Source organism: Pavona decussata, unplaced genomic scaffold, assembly GCF_977016875.1.
Source record: "Pavona decussata unplaced genomic scaffold, jaPavDecu1.1 SCAFFOLD_51, whole genome shotgun sequence".
NCBI classification, from domain to species: domain Eukaryota; kingdom Metazoa; phylum Cnidaria; class Anthozoa; order Scleractinia; family Agariciidae; genus Pavona; species Pavona decussata.
In genome coordinates, this window is record NW_028145473.1 from 1,272,802 (window position 1) to 1,289,087 (window position 16,286).

General features: G+C 37.1%; 1 protein-coding gene across 2 annotated transcripts; it reads left to right on the plus strand.

The window, feature by feature from the left end:
- The first annotated feature begins 7,828 nt into the window (after positions 1 to 7,828).
- On the plus strand, positions 7,829 to 16,197 carry LOC146481002 (bifunctional peptidase and arginyl-hydroxylase JMJD5-like). 2 transcript variants are annotated; one of them, XM_085108693.1, is made up of 8 exons: positions 7,841 to 8,368; positions 10,040 to 10,270; positions 11,185 to 11,492; positions 11,975 to 12,306; positions 13,298 to 13,461; positions 14,658 to 14,730; positions 15,393 to 15,425; positions 15,527 to 16,197. In XM_085108693.1, the coding sequence occupies exons 1-8, from the start codon at positions 8,094 to 8,096 to the stop codon at positions 15,683 to 15,685; spliced, it is 1,575 nt and encodes a 524-aa protein (XP_084964819.1). In that variant the 5' UTR covers positions 7,841 to 8,093; the 3' UTR covers positions 15,686 to 16,197. The 2 variants fall into 2 exon arrangements, 1 of the variants encoding a protein (XP_084964819.1); XR_014864514.1 differs by lacking the exons at positions 14,658 to 14,730; positions 15,393 to 15,425; positions 15,527 to 16,197 and adding an exon at positions 13,585 to 14,035 and having other exon boundaries at positions 7,829 to 8,368; positions 13,298 to 13,547.
- Positions 16,198 to 16,286: the final 89 nt, after the last annotated feature.

The window sequence follows — 16,286 nt, forward strand, 5'->3', positions numbered from 1 at the left end:
ACATTAACCTAGTTGTATTAATAAATCTCAGAAGTGAGGTAAGTGAAATATTTCATAACCATGACTGATTAGAGGGGAGGAGAGAAGCTTCTTGTCCCCTCCCCCTTGCTTGCAGACTATAACTACTACTTATTAAGCCCCATAACAACCATTACAACCTCTCACATATATCCATCAGAGTATTCATTGGCAGCAGTAAATGTAATAGAAAATAATGGAAAAACTGGCTCCAGCTATAATGAAGAATGTCACAAATGAAACTAGAATATAGTATGAATTAAGGCATGCATCAAGAATTAATAACAGAATCGGATGTACATAATGAGAAACACAGGGTTTGACAAACTCAATCCCAGCACCAGGGTGACAGAGTTGTTCCTCAAAGCAACACAAACACAACCTTTCCCACTGACTAAAAATCAAAGAGTTTATCTTTTTCAGCTTCAATCTGAAGGTCTAGTTTTAAAACTACTGGGGTAACTGTTTACAGGACATTCTCTCCAAGATACTAACTCTACATTAATATCTTAACGCATTTGGATTGCGGTAGTTTTTACATGTAAACAGAAAATTATGATATATTTACCCAATCAAAATGACGATGTATAGAAGGTAAGGAGATTAAAATATAACATAATTCCAGTATTGCTTTTTATGGCTAATGCCTGTACTAGTGAGCTTAAAAATTTAATCTCACAGCTACATATTTAACATGATTGTTAATTATCTAAAACATGATTGTCTAATTGTCTAATTCACAGTGAAAAGTTAAGTTATGATCCTTGCAATCTATGTCAAATTATTTTCAATTGAAATATTTTTTTAACTATTTATTAAGAAAAAATTAAAGGTAACAAAAAGAAGATCGACACTTGAATCAGTGGTAACTACTGTGCACACATCTTTCTAAAACTTACATATAAACAAATAACAACCAACCACAAAATACTGTAGCTAAGTTAGGCTGCAGGGCTCATAATGACAAGCCGGTAATATACCTTCCATCCTCTTTTTCTGGGCAGAGTGTTCCCTTGTTGGCTTGAATCTGAAAAGGGGTAAAAAACATCATATCTCTCACCACTGATTGGCAATTTCATAAAGATATGATGATAGGGTATATTTGTTACTATGATGCATCAAATAATTAACAAATTAACTATGCCTTGAATGCCCAATTTTGCCTACAAGCAAGAAGATGATATGAATTAAAGAACTGCTTTTAAGCATTTCTTAAATAATTGTTCCAATATAAAAAATTATATCATGCACCATAACTACTGGTAATTAGTATCATAAGGTATTTAATTAATACCTGATCATGGAAATAAGTGGAAAAAATATAAACATAAAATCCAGTCTTATTTGATCTGTGGAAAATTTTTATTTTACCTGTTTCCCAGCTATTGGAAAATCCATTGACTTCTGGCTGTTATACAGAGTTGTGGTCTCATGTCAGAAGCTAATTTCTGAGATACTGTGCTGACACTTTGAACATGCTGGCATTAGGACTGTTAACAGCAAGGGTTCATTACATTCTCAGTGGTTCTCTTACATCCCCAAATTGGAGACAGGATTGCCCTTTTCTATGAGGATCATCCAAACCATGTGAAGGTCTGACCATTTGCTGATCTCAATGCAAAGGCAGCACCTTCTCCTCAGTTATTTTTAATACCTGAGTGTGGGTATGGTCAGGAAAGAGTCTGTGACCTAATGTCCAGCAGTCTGCTGCTCTACAAACTGACCGTAAAGGGTATTGTTATCCCATTAGTTTACAACAGTCAAAGCCGCAAAAGATGCAAAAAAATTGAAGATATCCGTTGTATGCAAGGCAAAGTATAACACTGAGATTAGATGACTAAGCTTTACTTTCAACAATGGAACATTGCAAAAATGATATAACAAATGCTTAACTCAGGCTATGTTTTTTCTATAAACAAACAAGGTGGTGAAGGGGAGGGTGGGGGGTCCAATCACAAATCATGAACATATTTTTCCTAAATGACAATTCATGTGTGTATTTTATGGCTTTTCAAAAAACACATATTTTATATTGACAAGAGAAAAGTAAGTCAAAGCAAATAATTCAACTTAAGTGTATTCAGAGAGGAATTTCTTTAAAATCACATAGCACATTATAAGTACCAAGATCTGTCCTGTTTTAAAACAGCAAGGGTAACACTTACAAAAACAAAATGAGGTAATAATTGTGATAAATTTTCAACAACAGGCCTTTCAATTTATGGTTATTAGCCCACATTTATTATGATGACATGACAACACTCTATTTAGCACTGTGATCAAGCTTTGTCACAATAAAGAAATGGTTAAATCCAATAAAAGTTCACTGTAATATTATAATTTAAACTTCACCACGACCTCCCTCTGGAATTTGTTTATATCTCTGACTTTCCACACTGACATAAAAATGGTTGAACATTTTGAGTTTTTAGGTAAATGCAGAGTTATATAATTAAAAAAATAATGTAAAATGGTTAATCAATGACTCTGTTGACAGCCTGGTAACACCAGCATATTACTAGAAAGTAACATTTGGTTCACGTGTCTAACAATTAAGAAGATCATAGCTCATGCTAAGCTATCAGTAATTTTAATATATTATTATGGATCACACCTACTTAAGAATAGTTAATATTGAGCTCTTTGTGCATTTCATGAACTTTTATTTGCCAAATACTGCATCACGCATAACTCCTTTACTACACTGAACAAACAATTCTTCCACCACTTCTTTTACCTATAAAATATGAGGGCATGAGTTTCACCTCTTAATCTTATGTATCCACAAAAATGAAATCAATGATAAATGTGCTTTTAAAACCTCTCAAATATATTTAATAAAATAAACCAAGCCATTGCAAGAGAATGGCCACTTTGCAGACTGCTGTCTTATTTTTAGAGGTTCTGATTGTATATTAAACATTTTGAAGTTAACCTAGCTGAAGCTCAAAGTTTAATCCAATCCACACTTTGCCAACGAAAAAAAAAGGAAGCACACATTTTATTCAACTGTACAGATCAATTAATTTTAGCTATCAATGATCAAAAAATTAATTTACAAAATATTGCAAAAAAAATATAATGCTATTCAATGAATATTTAATGAGCATTCCTTTCCTTTCGTCATTGGTTGGACCAGTAGGCTGAACTCCACGGTCGAAAAAGAAACTTTCACAAGGAATTGGCTCTGTTTTGATGAAAACTACAAAAAAAAAAAAAAAAATTAAAAAAGGTTTGTTACTGTATATTTTAAACATAAAATTGCTCTTAGAGAACCATGAACCATGTACAGGACCCAACTATTTCAAATGTAATCATCACTATGAACAGTCACAATAACACTTGTTTCTGTGCATGTGACATTAACCCTTTTCAAATCAAGTTTAAGCTAATAATATAAGGGGTATCGAATGGTCTATGCGAGCAGTGTGTTTATTTTTGCGAGCACGAGCAGTTGCCAAATTTTTCTTGCGAGCAGCGAGCACTTTAAAAAAATACAGATGGTGAGCAGCGAGCACTTCGAGTACTTCATAAATTTTCCACTAGCCAAAATCTCTCTTTTATTAATAGGATAAAATTAATGTTTTGCGCCAAATAATAGCTAATAATCTGGCTGACACCTCCAAAACAGAACAATTGTTACAGGCTGAACTGTTGAAGAAAGACTGAAGCCAGAGGTAAGGATGTTTAAACCTTTTTGTTTTAATCCTATCATAACTGATTTATTGTTTATATATGTATGAAAAATAACTACGAAGGAGGATTAACGAAATTTCGAGCAATCAAGCACATGTCAACGAGAATGTGAGCAAGCGAGCAGTTGCAAAAATTTTGCGAGCACGATCAAACGATCACCCGTGTAATTTTTGCGAGCAATTCGAGCAAAGGCCAAATTTTGCGAGCACTTTTAAATTAAATGGGACCATTCAATACCCCTAATATATTAGGATGAACTTTACATACAAAAAAGTGTACATTTGATTGCCTTTGTTCCATAATATAATGAATACATATATATGTACTAAAAATCCAGGGATCGTTTAAAGTTTAAAATCGTATGAAATGCTTCTCTGCCCATGAGCTCCGTTTTATCATCATCATCATCATAACCATTATCATCCTTAATTTATTTATTTGAACACAGTTAAAAAATTCACCAGGGCAATACAAAAAAACCGACAAACTATCAATATCAAAATTTTATTCAACCATTTATCTCTAGACAGCAATTCTAAATCCTAAAGAAAAACTTGACAAACTTGACCTGTTTTCCAAGAATGCAGTCAAAAACTCTGGTCTATCGAACACGAAGTAAGAAATCATTTGCAAGGCTTGGATTAGGGGATGAAAAGTACAGTAGATGAACATATCTCTGGTAACTGATTAAATAAAGCTTACAACTAGCACTCTATTGGTAAGAATTGGCCGAGCAGGGCGGTCAGTTCGAAAAGGCGGTCGCCATTTTTAAGCTCGGGATCTACAAATTCTTCCAACTTGCATAATCAGATAAATTTAAGCTTTTTAAGTTCCATTTCGCGCGTATAATCAAGCATTCAAATTGAAGAATTTCACAGCGAAGTGACAGGTCTGGCCAGCCAGTTCTGACAAATGGTCGACAAAGGGAAAGTAAATTTATAGCTAGCATACATTCTCGAGATCAAGGAAAGATTACCGCAATGAGAGCGCATCATTACAGAATTTTGTTGTAAAATCTGACCCCACCACAGCGAAATTTTCGAAAATGTTCAGGTATCTGAGGCATAGTTTCTTACCTTTGTTTTGGGTACTCATTCCAGTAAGATTACAACGAAGAAAGGAATTTACAGACGACTGCAAGCTGGAAATTATAGACCACGCAAATGCATTTACATACGAGAAAGGGCCGGGGATCCGGGAAGGTCCCGGGGAAGGTGCAGCCACACAATAGAATGAGTATTTGATCAACTTGACCAGCGGTATTTACAACGTTAAATTCATGATTTTAGTGAATTCAATCGATTTTGACAATTCATGATTTGAGTGAATTCGTGGGTGATCCTGCCATACGGAGCTTGAGCCCGCAGTACGAGCGGCAGTCAAAACTGGTTATCCTACGTCATTAGCAAGTGACACTTCACTTGGGACTAAATGACAATACTATCGAATTTGTTGTTTATCACCGCTCCAGTCGCTCTAGAGTTCTCGAAAATGGCCTATTTCTCCAACGTAAAGCAAACGGGAAACCACTAGATACCTTTCCCCAGCATTCTGGACCTTTCCACACAGCCACTTAGCTTCACTTAGTGAATAACACCTCACAGCGTTAAAAAGAAGGAGAGCGAAAAACCTTGACAACCGCGGCCGTCCGACACGGGCAGTGCTTTTAAATGAGGTACTCCTTAAACAATTTGCGCTATTCTATGCGTTTAAATATAAAATGTAGCACTAAATAAATTAATAAATATGTATAGAAGTATACAGAATAAAATTATTTACACTACTGTATACGCATGATTTTTATTAAATTTAGTTTGCGGCTTTATGATGTATCCGCGAAAAAGTTTCAATTTCTATTTTTCATTTGGTTGTAATGGTTGATGGCATGCATTACTCACTTTTTTCGAATCACCGCCCCGAGCTTGTTGTGAGTTATCAGCGAGTAAGCCGTCAGTATCTTTTTTAGCTGAGAACCCGAGTTTCACAACAGACATTTCCAGCCCAGATTTGGGAACTGAGTTCGCACAACATGTACCTCTAATATTTGCTAAAATATTATAAATATTTACCTCTTGCTCTGAGTTTCAAGTTCAGATTCAAAAATCCAACCAAGAAGAACAACGTAGTGAACTGGCCCGCAGGTAGCGAGTGGTAATCTAGGCGGGCCAGACTTTCAAATCAATCTATTGCTAGTAGTTGTTAAAATTTCACCTATTTACATTTAGACATTTCACCTATAAATTTAGACGTGATTCCTGTTCTTGTTATTCAAATTTTTGAAGATAATCCAAACCCCGATTCAAAACAGTAATAAGTTTAAGCCCCAAATTCACATCATTTCCATTATTATTAAAACTTTACGTGCATTTCCTTCTGATATTTTGTCTGGCTTTTTACTTTTGCTGTTTCTTTGTTACCCTATCTAAAACTCGCCCTACATGTTCTTTCCACCTCTTGCTCATGGCATTCACTAACTTGATAAATATGTCTGATGTTTGGCATCCATAAATTCTTACTCTAGCTCACATGTGGTGGGGGGGGGGGGGGTCTATTTCCCCCCTTTCAATCTCATGTTTGGGGTTCCACCAATTGAAAGCATTTTATTTTAAATGCAATGGGATACCAAGAATACTTGCTAAGTTCTGTTTTCTCCACATAGTTTTAAACTAAGCAAAAATATTCCTGTATTAGTGAGCACTACCCATAAGAAACCCGAGTATCTCGGTGCGTACTATTGTTTGCGCAGTAACAATAGTAGGCACCATCCTTAAAGACATTTAACATTTGACACTCTCCCACCCACGCACCCTGTCTAAGGGGTGATGCATCCGGCTGGAAATACATTTACCAATGTTATTCAATTTATATAATTTCTTTATTTATAACAATTTAATGGCACAAATCGGTAAATAAAAAGTAAAAAATATCTAAAATAGCCATAAGGATAATCTGTTAAATTTTAGGGTAAAAGCACCTCATACTGAGACAGATCACCAATTACCAAAACAAAAAATGTAGGGACAATAAATGACAATAAAACTAGCCATAAAGCTAGTAAGTTAATTAATGAAATTATTTAAATTATAATGAAATCACATATGTTGGTCGGTGAGCGAAGAGTCCAGTCCACAGTTGATCGATATAGCCTTCTTATTCCGTTCCGAGCTATTGCTGGGCTGCGTTTCAACATTTTACAGACACTGACAATTAGCCGCACACTTTAAGTGTCTTTTTGAGCTTTAAACACAAGTGCTGCAGGAGGATTGCAAGCAGAGGACGTGGAAAACTCTCAAAGATTTATACTCGTTGTTACCTAGCAGAGAAACAGGTCGGGAATTTGTATCCCTAAACACTACAGTTCCCACCCGGCGAGATCAGTCTCTCCGAAATGTAAGAACAATTTGAAAAGCATATTCCAAAACCGGAATGCAAACAAAAGCTGTCCATAAATTGTACGACGAGTCGGCCAAAGCGTCGGAGTCTTCACTGTGAACCTCACGCGGCGAAGATCACTATATACTGGTCATTCAACCGAAAACAAAACAACGCAGTAAATCGATCAATACTTGTAGTCGCCGTGCTATGTCGTGAACTTGGTAAAATCAAAAGCACGAAACAGAAAACAACACTTCAGGCCATGCTAAATATTTTTCTTGCGCTTTCAATAAGCACTTCATGTAATTTCTCTTGCTTGGCACAACCAATCACAGAGCGCAGATATCAATGACGTATGAAAACTCAGTTTTGACCCGTTGCTGAAATCTGATTGGTTGATTTAAATTTCAGACGCGCGGACCGTATGGCAGGATCGTGTTGGAAAAGACGGCTGAGGACCCGAGACGGCGGAAATCGAGTCTAGTTGAGCCGCCTTAGCTTTGCGCCTATTGTTCTGTTTTGGAGGTGTCAGCCAGATTATTAGCTATTACTTGTCGGCTAGCGGAAAATTTACGGAGTACTCAAAGTGCTCGCTGCTCGCCATCTGTATTTTTCTAAAGTGCTCGCTGCTCGCCATCTGTATTTTCTAAAGCGCTCGCTGCTCGCCATCTGTATTTTCTAAAGTGCTCGCAGCTCGCCATCTGTATTTTCTAAAGTGCTCGCTGCCCGCCATCTGTATTTTTCTAAAGTGGTCGCTGCTCGCCATCTGTATTTTCTAAAGTGCTCGCTGCTCGCGAGAAAAATTTGACAACTGCTCGTGCTCGCAAAAATAAACACACTGCTCGCATGCTCGCAAAGCGAGTACATCTCTTTCCGCTTCCGCGCTCCTTTTGTTTTCGCGCGGCAGAGATCTGGGCTCCAGCAGCACAGGGTCCCCAAAATTCTACTTGGAGGGAAACTTGGAGGTGACAATAACACTCGATTCCCACCTGTTCGAAATCAAAATGTTGATCTTTAATAAGCCGCAAACAGGTGAAATTTTCAAGATGTTCAAAGAAAACATACTGAGTTGTGTATTGCTCATTTATATGATAAGTGTTAGCCCGTCAGTTTGCCTCAACGAATCCCCTTTGGGTCATTTGAAGCCGTTCGGACAACATAGAGACCCCGATGTTGTAACTGATGAACTCGAGATTGTCCCACATCCGACGATGTTTTGGGAAAAATACGTGTCGAAAAAACGACCTGTTGTCTTTAGAGGGGCTGCCAAACATTCCAGGTAGGTACTGGTCGACTTGTAATTCCTGTACATGTCCAGTAATTGAACGGCTTCAGACGAAGTCGAACTATTATCATAGAATAGCGCAAAAAAACCTCGGAAAACGTGTTGGCCTGAGGGAAAACTAGCTGTTAGATTTTGCCGGTACTGTAGTTTCAGGAACTACGGCTACAGTAAATTAACAGCCGTGAGAGATCTCCGGTTTTGGCTTCCGTAATTAAGTAATAATAGTCGAATTAATATTCTTGGCAAACATTTATTGAAGTTTTTCGGTCGAGTACAAATTAAGTTCTAGCTTATCAAAATGAATGTCTTGATCTTGATCTCTTACTTGACAAGTAGTTTAAACTTTTTATTTTTTAAAAAACTCAGATTAAAATGTCATGAAGTGTTTTGTTTTTGTAAAAGAAGTAAGCATATTTGTTGTTCCTTTTAAAAATATTGAATGCAATTTTTTATGGAAACCACTGATTGTGTTCAAGCCTTGCCAAATAAAATGTTTAGCTGCAGTGTTAAAAAGGGTTTAAGCCTTCAATCAGCTCCGGGTGTCGATTAAAAGAACAGCTGTCTAGATAACAATTGACATACATTTTACTTTAGCATATTTTTGCATACTGATCAGGTACTGATCTTTCATCGAAGCTGTATGGGTATGAATTTTCAAGGAGCGTGTGCGCTCTGTTTTTCTGAAATCTTATCATGTCAACGGTGTATAAATGTTCCCTGATCATTATGCACCCTTGCAGCTCCCCAAATCTTGCTTTCTGGTCTTTGATTGGCACTTTGCTATATTTAGTAAATGAATTCATATTTCATTAGCTTGTTGTTAATTTATAGAGTCTTGGTCTCACATTTTCTAACAAGAGGCTTGCAGTCTTGCAAAGTGTCAGATTTACCTTTCTATATTACCCCTCACTGTGAGAGGCTCATTTGTGAAAAGTCCCAGCTTGGAGATAAACCTCAGAATCCTTTGTATTTGCCTACATGACAACCTCTAGGTAAAGAGGACAATGTCCAGGGCCTAATATGATGGCCTATTAATGGACCATCTGTTGGTGTTACTAAGCAACAAAACAATAAATAATTTGTGGATTTGATTTTCACCCTGGTCAAACCAATAAAACTGCATATGAGCAAATAAATATAAGCAGATACTTTGAACTTGTAAGTATTGTGGTTTAAATTTTTTTTTGGTTTAAAACTTTTCAAACCAGTTTAATTTTCATTTTCCTTTGTTTGGTATTAATTTGGGCAAATAAATAAATAAATAAATAAATAAATAAATAAATAAATAAATAAATAAATAAATAAATAAATAAATAAATAAATAAATAAATAAATTACCATAATCTGAGACAAAGGGAAATGAAAATCAAACTGGTTTGAAAATTTTTGAACCACACGTGCATTGGGTGCTATCATGCCAGAAATTAGTTTCATATCAAACTGATTATTTTGTCAACGATCATGGGTGAGTGGTTAGCACAAACTTCCTTGATAGCCAGGGTATATTTCTGTTTTGATCTTGTCCCTCAGGGTACAAGCAAATATAAAAGAAATGGGGTCTCTGCAAATTGGGAAATTGGTGAAAAAAATCATGTTTTTTTTAATTATTTTTGCATCCTTGAATTTTTTTTAATTTTTATCTTTTTTTTGTTGTTGTTGTTTTAGAGCATATGAGCTATGGACAGAAGAATTTTTAATTTCAGAATACGGGAATCTTACTGTGCGACTTGAATCACGAGCTGAAAGCAACCAAAGAGTACCAGCTGGTGAAGATGGAATTCTCGGCCGAGATACTGTAAGGCATTTTATACAAAACTACCAGAAGGTGGATGCCTATGTAATCTCACAGGTTCCTCAACCAATGGAAAAAGATATTGGAATACCTCCTTGTTTGAGGTATTGCTGGTATTTAAATTTATTTAATGTGTAGTTTTATTGTACAGCTTCAATTTATTAATACCATTATAAACACTCGCTTTGAAAAAACCCCACATTGATGGTTTATGTTATCTCATTTATGGAGAGAATTACTTTCTTCAAAATAATACAGAATTTAAACTCAAAGTAGCTTTTCCCAAAAGTCTCTTTGTCACCTGTCGCTGACATTATTCTGACTAGATTTACATGATTTTGTACTCACTGTATCATAAACATGACATAATTTATTCCTTATTAACAGGCTAATTCCTTATGATACTTATCTCTCTGGGTATGACATTGTTTTCCTTCAACTTGGTCACATTCATTTTTGAGTTTGACTGATTTTTTTTTATTATAATCAGCTTCCTTCTTGGCCTGCTAGCAGAGGTCTCTCTTTCTTGGCCAATGGAAATATCTCATTTTTCTCCTGGCTGATGAAGAGGGGCCTAGCTTCAAAGTAGTTCTAAGAGCAGGGAAATTATCAGCACTTCTTGGAGAAGAAGGGGTGGGAGGGGGAAGGGGTATCTATGACATTCAAAGGTGGTCAGGATCTAAAACGCAGGTCACATGTTACAGGTACAACTATAACCCTAACCCTGACTTAGACCTATAACCTGTTACTTGTGACCCGCGGATTTAAAGGGGAATATTACCTAGGGAGGGAGGCTTAATTATAATATTATTATTATAACTTTTAAGAACTTTAATTTATGTTATGTTCTGCATGAGAAGTTGCAATTTCTTGCAGGTGCATTTTCATGTAAAGCGTCCCCTCAAAAATCTCCATAGAGACTGGACTCGCAGAAGCCAATTTCCAGAGAATTAAAGAACACCTTTGAAAACCCATGTTTTAATATAATATACATGTAATTATTCGCTGAACCTTGCAGATGTGGTTCCTTTACTGAAGCCATCCAAGAGGTTCATCTCTTTCTTTCTGCCCGTGGAGGCCAAACCAAGCTACACCAAGATCCATACAGTAACATTCATTGTATATTTAATGGCACCAAAGATTGGCTTCTAGTTAACCCAGATCAAACAGATCTTGTCTACATGTCTGAAGATTCTGAATTTGAGTGGGGAGGATATTCAGAGATTGATGCAGATTCTGTCAACCTGGAGATGTTTCCAAAAATTAAGGATGTACATTATTCTAAAGTGACAATGAACAAGGGTGACTGCATCTTTATGCCTGGAGGTAAGGATTTCTATGTGACATTGTGCAGCTTGGGAAGGGGAGTGGGGAGAGGGGGGGCTGGGGGTACTCTGCTCAGGTATTTTTGTTACAGAGGGGTAATTATGCCAATGAAGCAAACCAAAGATTTTAGACAATCCAAATCTCGTACCCAGAGTCCTCAGGCTTTTTGGTCAGCGGGTGGTCGCCAGGAGAGACTCTGGGGTACTGGAATTTTATTCCCGCAGGATTTCTGCGGTAAAACAATGCAAGCGGTTAGGCAGCTGTTTATGGGAAAGCCAATCAAAAAAATTTAAATAAAATTCCAGTCTCCCAGAGTCTCTGCTGGCGCCCATCCGCTGACCAAAAAGCCTGGGGACTCTGGGTATGAGATTGAGACAACCCAAAAACTCCTACTGGCCGCTGACCCCAAAATCGTCCAATGGGCCACCCAAAAATGTCCATTGAATTTAATTTTTTTTTTTTGTTTCTCAAAATTTGAACAGGATACTGGCACCAAGTGCGCTCCTGGGGATACATGAATTCAGCAGTGTCCATCTGGTTCTCGCAGTTGAAGAGTTTCACAAACCAAGGCTGTGATAAAGTAGAGGTCGCCTTCACACCTATGGACCAAGTTATGGTGCTATGGAGGTTCTCTGGGTATGGTAGCTTGACTCAAGGACACATGGATATTCACATTGTCAAACGATTTATGTTAACATTAGCTGACAGTGAGGGGAAGATCTGGCTGCATGATTTTGTAACAAAGTACCTCAACAGTGAAAGGGGTAAAAAGAGAGATGCAATGAGAGAAGATGAACAGAAAAGGGCAAGTGAGGTAGGGAGTCCTTTGCAAGCAGGCACCTTTGCCTGACAGTGTTAAGCCTTACGCTGTCTAGTAGGCAGTTTTTCATGCAACTTGTTTTTAATTAATTACAATTTTGTTGCACCATTGCAGGGCAAGTTGCATAAAATGTATGTTGCATCTAATTGTAAAATGCCCTGAAGTGAATGTTCATGTCTCTCAAAGTTTTTTGTTGCACTCAGCATTGTTTAAGGACGGTGCCTACTATTGTTACTGCGCATCTCGAGATACCCGGGTTTTCTATGGGTGGTGCCTGCTAATACAGGAAAATTTTTTGGCAGTTTAAAACTATATGGAGAAAACAGAATGTAGCATGTGCTCTTGGTATCCCAAAAGAAAATTAGGAATAACCATGCATTTTTCAGAGATAACTAGGCTTCAATTTAGAAAAAAAATCCCATACATTGCTTTATAATTTTTGGCACTTTACCGCACAAAAATACTTCTTTATAATTAATAATTATTATTATTAGGCACCGTCTTTAAAGCAGAATAGAGTTCTTCTTCTTGTAATGACTGCAGCAACAGAATTTAAGTTGCAAGACATGTTTATGTATTTCAGGGCATGTTACTCTAACTACAGCAGTAGGCAATTTTTGTGCAACTTGTATTGCAACATAATTGAAATACAAGTTGATAAGACATGTGTATAAACATACTCGAGGCTTATTGCAGGAAACATTTCTTTGAGGAAAGAGGACTTGTTCGACCCTACTTCCCTGCAGGCTCACTTTCATACCACACCTGTGTGCCCCTGTTTACCTAACTCTACTTTACACAACTAGCTGCTTATCAAAGATGACCTATTAACCTACCTAAGATATTAGATATGTCAACCTACGTAACTGTACGGCAAAGACCCTCCAATTATCACCTACAGTCCATGGTGGCTGTAAAAATTAGTTTAACTTATGACACTAATGATAATTTGGTTTTACTGTGTTATAAACTCTCCTTGTTGCAGTTGGTTGCCTACCTTGACCCTGATGGTAAAGGCTACATCACTAAAGAATACGTACAGAGCTTTACTATTGATCAAATGAAGGAAATCTTGTTATTTGTTGATCCGAATGATGTGTCAAACACTGAAGAACTTGAATACAGCCACATTTACGCTGATGAAATTGAGTAAGTGGTCATGCAGTCAGTCAACCTATCAGCCATTCACAGAGGCACAGTTAGCTAGTCAACCAGTGAGATTGTCAAATGAATCAGTCCTGAAGTCAGTCAGTCAGTCAGTCAGTCAGTCAGTCAGTCAGTCATTTTATCATTTCAATATTGTCAGTCAGTCAACCTATAAGCCATTCACAGAGGCACCGTCAGTTAGCTAGTCAGACTGTGAGATTGTCAATGACGGACAGACAGTCAGCAGCTGTCACTCACTCACTCACTCACTCACTCACTCAGTTCAATATTGTCTTTCAGTCAGGCAGTCAGTCAGCTAGCTGGAACTAATTGTCAGCCAGTCAGTCTGTTCTGTTATATGCCAGTCAATGAGTCAGTCAGTCAGCCAGTTTTCAATGTTGGTCATTAGTCCCTTGCACAGGTGGTTGGTCATTTGACCAGTTAGACAGTCATATATCAAGTGGTCAGTTGGTCCGTAGTCACTTCCACAGATCACTAACTGGCTAACTGGTTGTCTATCAGTCTTTTATATGGCCAGTAAGCCATTCAGCTGGTCAGTCAGTCAATCAGTCTAATGACTAATAGTGTCATTCAGTGAGTTACATACAGGCCAGTCAATTCAAACAAGCCTTCCAGTCAGTCAGTAATGTTCAGTTTCTCTTTTGACTTTATTGAAATATTGGTTAGCCAGTCGATCCTCTCATCTAGTCAGTGAGCTTGTCTGTCAGTCAGTCAGTCGAAAAGTTACTCGATCTGAAGTCAATCGATCTGCCTGTCAGTCAGTCCATCAATCAATCAATCAGTCAGTCAGCCAGTCAATCAATCAATCAATCAATCAATTATGCAGCCATGTTACTGCTGTCACTCTGGAAAAATTGATGAACACCTCCCCGTAAACCTGACGGATGACTGTAGGAAAATGGTCAGTCGACAAGCAGCCAACAAACGGCCAACAGAAAGCTGACAAACAGGCTGAAATAGCCAACAGATGGCCGACAAATGGCCAACAGATGGCTAACAGTCACTGAGCCCCAGCCCCCAGTCATTCAGTCTTCCAACCAGCCAGTTAATTTGTCAGTTAGACAGTCATTCAGTCAGCCAGCCAGCCAGTTATTCAGTCACTCTGTGTTAATGCCTGCTACGTACCCAATCATCAATAAAAAGGTAAACATGTTATAAAATGTCTGACTCTTTTTCAGAGGTTTGCTGACTGACAGCTATGATAAGGAGGGAATGTTTGATAAAGACAAGTTTGTGTCAAGCTATGTCAAGGTAAGAATGAGCAAGGACCATAAGTTAAAAACATGAAGGACATTTTTCAGAAAGAAAAATTAAAATTGACCAATCCAACAAAAATTTTGATGGCTAATAAATTAAACCAGTGATGGTGAGAACCATATAAAAGAGCACAAGTGCAAGATCCCAAATTTATTTTAGAATCAAAAGTGAAAGCCCCCTTACTGCCTTTTCATCAAAGCAGCAATTACAGTCAATCTGTATCATGCGTGACCAGTATTTTTGACATTTGAACAAAGTTTTGAAATTTACATGTCAGTTGTCACTGAGATTTCAATTCCCATAGAAATTTCCTTAGTTTATTAAATTATGGTATAAAGCTAAAAATTTTTCTTTACATTCCAACATTATTTCTAGAATAACAATTGTTTCCCAGGTATTTTGAATTGTTTGTAGATTTCCAGAGAAATCTTCCAGATTCCATTCAAATACCGTGGACATTGCAAGAGGAGTTTAAATGTTGATTTCATTCTTGGAAATACTGGTTATGTGTGACATACACTGACTAACGTCTGTAACTATTATTACTTACATTTACTTGATGGCTATGAGGGTTAGAGGTTGTACATTACTTTGCATTTTATAGTTTTATATTCTAACCTTGCTTGTTTGTAGTAATTGTTTTTTTCCTATTCTAGGATCTTGGAGGAACTCATAAAAAGGCTTTGGAGGTAACTGTACTGTCTTGTTAATTGTCACTGTGGAGTTCTACATGTATCAGCATAGAAAGTGCTCATAAAATAACGAATGCATTTTACCACCCTCTTTACAGATTGTGGAAAATCTTGGAGCATCTGACAAACAGGTGTCACTAGCTGAGATTGTAGTCCAATTCCCCCAAGCCTTGGAAAAGTTTCACAGTTCAAAAGTGCATGATCCTACGTTTGAGCGGAAAATGTACCAACGTCTTCATCAACATGATGAACTTTGATAGTTCAATAACTGATGTGCAGACACCTTAATTATTTATGTATACCTAGTATGTGTAAAATGGAAGTAACAACTGTTTCATAAAAAGAGGAGCTACTAAGAGTTTAAATGTGAATAAAAGAGAACAATAATAGTGCAATAATTATTATGAGCTCAGTATTTGGTCAATTTGTGTGAAATTTGGACAACCAAAAGATCTTTGAAAGATCTATAAATTGAAGGCATAAAATCATGCCCCCTCCTATATGAGACTTGATTTACCACCCCTCAAACTTTTGGATTTTTTTTCCTTTGTACATTAAGGGTCCAGTTGATATCTTACAACAAGTGATGTACTGAGAGCTGTACATTAAGCTATAGTGTAGGGGGATACCCAGTATGTACAACGAATAAGCAAAATTTTTATCTTCTTTCGTTTTGGACTTTTCTCACTCTAATATGTGACCTCCTTCATCTCTGTTGGTGTGATTTATAGCACACCCCGGAAAATACCTTTTAAATGGTATATCACATGTGGTCTCCCAATTCATGGTTAGCGATTTAGAAAAATTTGCCATTTCCCTCGGACGGGAAAGGGTTAATGTCTCCCAAGAAATGATGGG